The sequence below is a fragment of the Teleopsis dalmanni genome, unplaced genomic scaffold (assembly GCF_002237135.1).
Source record: "Teleopsis dalmanni isolate 2A unplaced genomic scaffold, ASM223713v2 unscaffolded_contig_0702, whole genome shotgun sequence".
NCBI classification, from domain to species: Eukaryota; Metazoa; Arthropoda; class Insecta; order Diptera; family Diopsidae; genus Teleopsis; species Teleopsis dalmanni.
Window position 1 is genome coordinate 1862 of NW_024032084.1, and position 9082 is coordinate 10943.

The following is a 9082-nucleotide window of genomic DNA, read 5'->3' on the forward strand; positions in this document are numbered from 1 at the left end:
CGTTAATTAAGAAAAACAATACCATATATAGTAGATGTTGACGTGAAAATGACCACCGTTCTTAAGAGATAATATCCTTAAAAGAGGTGTTAATATAAGATAACCTTGTATAATAAATAAACCATCTATGTAGCCATTTATACACCTCATCGATGGTGTCAGTAAATTTATGGTTCAAAGAAAGGGTTTGAAGTTGTCATATATGGATACTGTAGATATACATTAATAACAAATATATGTGTAATTTCAGCAGCGTAATAAGAATTGAAGCTTTCTTCTATTATGTTTTTATAACATATAAATGAATTATAATAACAATTAGATATTTTTATTTTTCAGTTGGAACAATACGTGCCCGGTTTGCCCCAAAAAATTGAAAACATCTCAGTGGCTGTGAAAAATATCGTCGTGGATGTCTTTGGCAAGACTATCATGTTCTTTAAAGAAAAAGTTCTAGTGTAAGTTTCAAAATAATAAATATATTATATTCATATGTATTCATTAATTTGGATTTTTTTTTCAATTTCAGCGGTTCGCTTTCACCTGAAAACCTAAGCAAAGCACTGAACCACACTCAGAACGTTGCGCTAGAGTACTATAATGTGTTCCACAAAAAGGTGGACACATACGCGAAACTTAAATGATTCTGAAAACTTTACCCCGAACAACAGAACAACTAAACAAATTACCTAAATCTTAATATTTGTACCAAACAAAACTAATTTAAACACAAAAACAACAAAAAAAGATTATTGTGTGAGGGCAGTTTTTTTTATGTTTATTTAGAAAAATTTAAAAGAGAGCTCTCCGCCGGATTGTAAAAACTAAGTAGCAAAATAATAATTATTTGGGAAATAATAGTTTTAAATTCTTAGAAGCATTGACAAGAGAAACCTCTTATGAAATTGTATAAATAAGTTATTTAGCAATCAATTTCAAATTTTATTTTATTATTATTTGAACTGTTAACTTAAAATATTTTGAATTTTTTAAAGTGTAAGGTTCGTTGAGCGAAAACATTTTTTTAAAACTATTTTTAATTTATACGTACATATAATATTTTGCATGTTTCTACTTTTTGTTTAGTTAACACAAGAACATTATTTCTGATAACGAAAAAATTCCATTAAAGTTTTTGTATAAGTAAAAATTTGTTTATGTGATTTTTTTTAAAAGGAAAAAAGGAAAATCGTATATCGTGTCTCGTAATTTTTAAATGAAAGAATGAAGAAAGCAATTATTTAAATTACAACTAAAAGTTTTTCAGCATTTCCATTATTAAGATAAAATTATATATATTTTAATGTTTTTAAAATAAGATTTATTGAAACTGTACACTTTTGTATTGCAGCATAATTAACATAAATATGTAATTATTGTAAGGATAACAAATATTCCAATTACGTTCAAAAACAAGATATTAGTGCATTTGAAATTAAAATAATGATTTTTTATGATTTTACTGAATGTGTAACTTAAATTAAGAATTATAAACGGAAATGATAAATCAAATAAAATGAAATCTAAATAAAATAAATTATAAGTCTATCTTTGTATCTTTGTATCTTTGTATAATACAACATAACAAAACATCAATAAACTAAATGTTAATGAAAATATATTCTTCACCAAAAAAAAAACAACCAAATTCAAATGCCAAAATTTTAACACGATGAGTTTCAACCAGTTACCGCTGCATATCCTTTATGTGAAAGCTAAAAACTTACTTGCCAAAGACTACAAAAAGCTTATATACCTATAATGGTGGAATCAGAAGACTCGAACCCTTCATTTGCATCCCGAACACATTTACAACTATTGCAACAGATAAAACTTCAATGAGGTCGAATAATGATAAGGATTAGCTTTATTACACACTAAAATAGTAGTTTCTACGAGGCATAATTTGCTGTGCAACTCTGTTCTTAATAGGCCTCAACTTAATTAGTTTCAAAATGAAACTTTTTTGGGACTGGTTAAAGAGTAGAATATTAATTAACAGAATACTAGGCGTCTAACAGAGCGAAGTACTACAACAATGATGATTTTATTTTGGTGGGTAGTATTGGTAGGCTGCTAAACCCGACCATTTCCAATCCACATGAAGTCGCAAATGCGTTCAAACAAACATACTATATGCAGACAGATATCCATAGATCAATTTGATTTGTTGAACTAATCAAAAAGATCTCCAATATCTATAGACTTACTTATACGCAGTTTTCACACTAAGACAGGCCTATTCTGAATCGCATGAGAATGGGAGTTTGTTCCCTATTCCCCAGTTTGCTATTCTGAATAATTTGGGAATGGGAGTTTTGTTTCCTATTCCCAATTTTGCTATTCTGAATCGCTTGGGAATGGGAGTTTTTTTTCCCAATTTTGCATAAATTCTTTCCCAAGCAAATTGTTGGGGAGACAAGTTAAAAAAGTATTAAAAATGGTTTAATTTAATATAAAAGTAACGGAAAATGATCAAATTTTTGAATATATTTTAATAAAATTACTATTATAATAAAATTATTACAATAAATTTAATATTTTCAAAGTTTTATTTTTTTATTTTATCCACAAGAGTTGATTGGTTTTCCGAATATATTTTAATAAAATTATTTTAATAAATTTATAATATAACAAAATTTTCATTTAATATATATTATTAAAATTATTATTTTAATAAAAGTATAACAAATTTAAAATATTTAAATTTTTATTTACTTATTTTATTTACACGGGTTTTTTCCACTAATTAAAGTTTTCACTATTGTTTTTAAAACAATAGAAAAATGGAAGGAATGAATGGGACTCCTAGAATAAGTTAAAATAAACTTTTGCAATTATGTGCAGGTAAAACATTGCTTCTTTTTTTTCATCTGCACAATCATAAACTATTATTACAGTTTATTAATTTAAGTACATTTCTATCCTAATTATAAAAATAAATACGAGTTTTGCAGAGGAACTCAAGCTTTAGTTAAAACATTGATAATTTTAATTAATAAAAAAGATATTTTACTTTGTTTTATTGTATATAAGAAAATAATGAATTATATTTAAATTATTTTTAAATATATACATATTTAAATAATAAAATAAATAAATAAAATAAAAACTTTATATTATTTACTTATAAAATATTCATTATATTCAATTCTTGTAATTTATGCAGCAGACAAAAAATGCGATTTTTACATTTAAATCAGCATATGATACGCAATTCTTTTCTTTGTTTTGCTCATTTTCGCACTTTTCGTCATCAAAAAGTGCCATGGTTGCCAAAATTTAACAAAACAAATTTGAAACTGTTGTTGTTCCCAAAACTGGTGTCTCCCAAGCAATTCAGAATGAGGGAGTTGTGTTTTTGGGAACAGCGTGGGAATAGGGTGTTTTGTTCCCTGGGAGTATTCAGAATTGCTATGTATATTTTTAACTGCAACAGCCTACTGTATACAAAGATAACATTTGGAGCTCCAAGACAAAAACGCGAAATTTCTACTATAATCGAACGCCCTGCTGTGTGAAATGCGCTAGAAATCACTTGACATCAGAGTGTACTCGTAATGTAGTTGACAATTAAGTAAAATGCGTATTATGCAACGGAAATCGTTCCGATAATTACAAGTGCTGGGAAGTATACTGGCAGCTTCAACAAAAAGCGTTTCCAGCTCTCCGTAAAAAAGAGGCCACTAGATCACCAACACGCACAGAGTTCGTTCAAGCAGACCGAAATCATCACTAGTGGACCAAAAACAAACTCAGAAAACAATTATATGTCAGAGTTGAAAGTGATGCTCCAAACACTAATGCAACAAATGAGTACTATGCTCAATCTTTTAATCGCGTTCATCGCTAACACTTCAAAATAATGAATACATTTAAAATTGCTTTCTGGAATGCTAATGGGCTACCAAGCAAAATACTTAGTCGCATCATTCTAGACCGCATCTCTGATGCACTTATAGCCACTGTTCGCGAAACCCAATTTGGGTTTAGGGAGAATCCCTCCAGTGTTGACCTTGTCAACACAGTCAGAATTATTCTAAAACAATGTTATTAGTTCCGGACCTCCATATATTTAGCGTTCATTGATTTTTGAAAGCTTTCGACAGCGTTATTAGTAGCTTTCTATGGAAGCTTCTTCAAAAAAGAGGGATGCCAAATGTCAAATGTCAAATTCTACTCAATGGAAAACTGTCAAACTCCTTTGAAGTTACCACTAGTGTCAGGGAGGGCTGCATACTATCGCCAACACTATTCTTACTTGTAGTTGATGACGATATGCGACCAGTTTTAAATGGTAGAAACGGCATACAGTGACTCATTCCTCACATCTGGAAGATCTAGAGTATGCTGACGATCTCTGCCTATTAAGCCATGTACGCAGTAATCTACAAGAGAACATAGACGCCATCAAATTTTACTAGCTTGAAGCCGGGCTAGAAATTAATTTCACGAAGACCAAATTAATGGCAGGTTACTACAGTGCTAACTCAGAGCCGGTTATCAACGTTAACGCGAAGAATGTCGAGTATGTGAGTTCTTTTAATTATCTTGGCTGCACGGTAACCTCAAAAGACGATGCAGAAGAGGATATCACGTCTTGAATAAACAAGGCAAAAACGGCGTTTGACATGCTACACTCTATCTGGAAATCCCAACAAATAACCATTCAAACAAAAATTAGAATTCATAACTCGAATGTTAAGTCGATCCTGTTTTATGGTTGTGAGACATAGAAGCACACAAATACAACGTTTCGCGTCTACAAGCCTTCTGCAATAAAGGCTGCGTCAGATTTCAAACGTATGGCAGCCTAATCGCATTAGTAATACTGACTTCTGGTACGCTACCAATTAAACCCCCGCGTTTGTTTAAATCTGCAAAGGAAAATGACGTTGGATTGGGCATAGGCTTCGCAGACCAAACGAATACATCGCCCGACTTATATTTTTATTCACTTCGGTAAATAAAAAAAATAAAACACACAAATTTTAATTTTTATTAAAATTTTATTTTATTTTATTTGGTTAAAAAAAAAACAAATTTTATTATAAATGAAAATTATTTAATAATTATATATTTGTTCACTTAGGTGGAATCTTAAGACTTATTATAACTTTGGTTAATATTTATTTTACAAAGCATTTATTTATTGTTGTATCAAAAAATCTTTATTTTACAAGATATTGGTCATCAACTTTAACTTCGGTTAAAGATATCTTAAGACTAAATTCTAAATACAAAATCAATATCTTATATACTACTTACAAATCATAATTGGCGAAAGTGGATTAGAGGTAACAATAAAAATTTGGTAACCTGTTGACAAATGAGGATCATTACATTGTTTATGTGAAATGCTGATGCAGTTTGAGAAATGCTCAAATGCAATAGATTTTGTAATGGAAATTACTATGAATTCAAATATTGTTTTAATATTGTTTTAATATTTTAATGATTTAGAAATTTGAATTTGGAGCACTGAAATTAGGAAATTTTGTTTTGCTTATTAAGAGGAAGTTAAAGTATCGTGGGATAAAATATTATTTCGATACTTTAATTGTTCTGTAACTAGAATAGTTACAAAGAATTACGTTTTGTAATTAATGTTTGGAAAGTGTCGATTGAAGCCACAAATCAAACAAAAAACAAATTTGGTAATATGGGAAGTGTACCGTGGGATAGATAATTATTTGCGACACTTATGAGAGATGTACTGTCGAATTTTGCAATTTATTAATAACGATACAAATTTGATCACATAGACCAATTAATTGGAATACTGTGAAGTGTTGGCGGAGCCAATGACGTAACCCCCGTCCAGAGCTTCGATGCAATCCACAAGGCAGAGGTGGTCGTCTCGTGGCGCATCAGCATTAAAAGTCATCAATTTGAGAAATTTTTCCACACGCTTGGTCAAACATTTATAGCTGCTGGAGATTTTAATGCAAAGTATACTCACTGGGGCTCAACGCTAATCACACCAAGAGAACACAAATTGTTTAAAACTATGCAGGCTAACAATTTGCTTCACGCATCAACTGGAGAATCAAATTACTGGCCATCAGACTACAATAAAGTTCCACACGTGATCGATGTTTACATATTTAAAGGCATTCCTAGCTAACTCTTATCCATACATTCCAGCTCAGACGTTGCCTCAGACCACTCTCTCCTTATTATGGAGATTATACAACAAAAGTACAGACTAGAGTATTTATAGAAGCATCATAAATGAAAATTTAACAACTAACATCTAACCCAAAATCGGTAACGATGTCGAATTTGCGGTCGAGCAATTCAATACAACCATACAGAATGCCGCGTGGAACTCAAACACGCATAAACAAACAGTTACTTCAAAAACGTAGAACGCTGCCAGACAAAAGAAGTTTAAATGAAGCTAAAAAAAGCTTAAAGAAACTCTCACTGAAAACAAAAACGAGAACATTGAAACATTCCTCTCTGGATTGTCTCCCAGTGAAGCAACCGATTATTTATTATGACGTGCCATTCGCAATCTCAATGGACCAATGCCACACATTCCACCACTCAAAACGTATAATGAACAGTTGGCTAGATCCAGAATCGACAAGGCACAAACCTTCGCATAGCATCTCCAAGGTGTGTTCCAAGCACACCTGTCCAGAAATGACCAAAACGACGCTGAAACTGAGGCTCTCCTGCAAATACTGCATCAAAAGGATTTTCCAGTCACAAAAACCCCAATACAAAAATTAAATGGACAATTAAGACCAAAATTAAAGTCAAAAAGGCTCCTAGGTACGCTACCAAACATTTGTCTTGTATTCATCAACCCAGTTTTTAATGCCATTATTAGTCAAGAATACTATCAAAGTCAATGGAAAGTAGCCCAAGTTATTGTGATACCAAAACTAGGTTACATCATTAGAGTTAGTAACATCTTATAGCTTCAACTCCCTACACACTGTTCACAGCTGACCACTTAATCCATCAACGTATACCGCAATCTTTGCTAATGACACAGTGATCATAGCTAAAAGAAACGATCCAACAACTAGTAAAGTTACAAACAAATCTAGACACCATCCAAGTGTGGCTAAACAAATGGCGCATTAAAGTTTACGAATTCAAATCTGTACAAACCACATTCACTCTTCGCAATGATTACTACCCACCAGTCACACTAAATAATAACGTACTACCACAATCCGATCAGGTGAATCTGGGAGTTAATCTTAATCGGTGTCTCACATGGAAACACTACATATTTACAAAACCCAAGCCACTGGGTCTGAAAATGCGCTCCATGTACTGGCTCCTTTGTCAAAATTCAAAGCTATCACTGAGCGCTAAAGTACTCATATACAAAGCTATTTCGATCTGGGAACAATTGCAAAATCTAATATACCAATATTACAGAGATTTAAATCGAAAATATGGTACTTCGTTTATATGCGGCTTTTCCATGGTATATCCCAAATAGCACTTTACAGCGCGATCTCCACGTCCCATTAGTGTTTGAAACCATACAAACAGTCAGCAAAATTATTGAACAAGGCTATCAAATCACCCGAACTCACTAGCACACGAACTGTTATCAGATATCAATCATTCGCGTGAACTAAGAAAATTTTCTACGTCGGATTTGCCAAATAGAACCCAAAATACATCGTATTAGTTGAGTGTTTAACTTGTTTTTGAATAAATTCGTTATATAGAGATTTTTTTATATGCAAAAATTTGTTTATGTACCTGAAAAAACTTGGTTATAGAGAGGAATTCGCTATAGAGACGTTCGTTATAGAGAGATTCGCTATAGAAAGGTTCAAATATATGAAAATCGCTGTGTCTTCAACAAAACTTCGTTATAGAGAGGAATTCGTTATAGGAAGGTTCGCTATAGAGAGGTTTGACTGTATATACTTATTCATCATTAGTTGTAATTTAATCTTTAGCGGTATACTCGTATACTACTGAGTTGCCCGTAGATATCTACATATCATTTTTTTCTATATTATATCCATAAGAATTACTGAATGATCTTTTACAGGTTGTATTTTGTTGGAAATGTATAATCATAATTGAATAGTAGGCTATTCTTATTTGATTAACTGTATTTAACATTTTGTAAAAATATAGAAATAGATTAACTTTTGACTTCCGATAAGAATAAAGTTAAATTGTAAAAACACAAATTAACAGTTGGCGACGAGGATGGGATTGTAAGTGGTTTCATGAATACCGCAAGCTTCCATACCCAAGAATGATGGTTGGAATAGGGCTTCTGGGCAACGGAAACGTTCATTACCAATGGTGATGACTTGTCCATCGGGTAATTCATAGGACTTCTCCAATGATGAGCTGGAGGCAGCTGTTGCCATTTCTTGTTCGAAATCGAGTGCAACATAGCACAATTTTTCTTTAATGTCACGTACAATTTCACGTTCGGCTGTGGTTGTGAATGAATAACCACAGCCGAACGTGAAATTGTACGTGACATTAAAGAAAAATTGTGCTATGTTGCACTCGATTTCGAACAAGAAATGGCAACAGCTGCCTCCAGCTCATCATTGGAGAAGTCCTATGAATTACCCGATGGACAAGTCATCACCATTGGTAATGAACGTTTCCGTTGCCCAGAAGCCCTATTCCAACCATCATTCTTGGGTATGGAAGCTTGCGGTATTCATGAAACCACTTACAATCCCATCCTCGTCGCCAACTGTTAATTTGTGTTTTTACAATTTAACTTTATTCTTATCGGAAGTCAAAAGTTAATCTATTTCTATATTTTTACAAAATGTTAAATACAGTTAATCAAATAAGAATAGCCTACTATTCAATTATGATTATACATTTCCAACAAAATACAACCTGTAAAAGATCATTCAGTAATTCTTATGGATATAATATAGAAAAAAATGATATGTAGATATCTACGGGCAACTCAGTAGTATACGAGTATACCGCTAAAGATTAAATTACAACTAATGATGAATAAGTATATACAGTCAAACCTCTCTATAGCGAACCTTCCTATAACGAATTCCTCTCTATAACGAAGTTTTGTTGAAGACACAGCGATTTTCATATATTT

The 9082-nt window shown here is 32.0% G+C and overlaps 1 protein-coding gene across 1 annotated transcript; it reads left to right on the forward strand.

Moving 5' to 3' along the window:
• The first annotated feature begins 8445 nt into the window (after positions 1-8445).
• LOC119663652 (actin, cytoskeletal 3-like) lies at positions 8446-8729 on the forward strand. Its single transcript, XM_038073263.1, has one exon. It carries the CDS (start codon positions 8529-8531, stop codon positions 8712-8714), a length of 186 nt encoding a protein of 61 aa, XP_037929191.1. The 5' UTR covers positions 8446-8528; the 3' UTR covers positions 8715-8729.
• The last annotated feature ends 353 nt before the right edge of the window (positions 8730-9082 follow it).

Coding starts and splice junctions, on each gene's coding strand:
- LOC119663652 (XM_038073263.1), top strand. CDS start 8,529: ATGGCAACAGCTGCCTCCAGCTCATCATTGGAGAAGTCCTATGAATTA.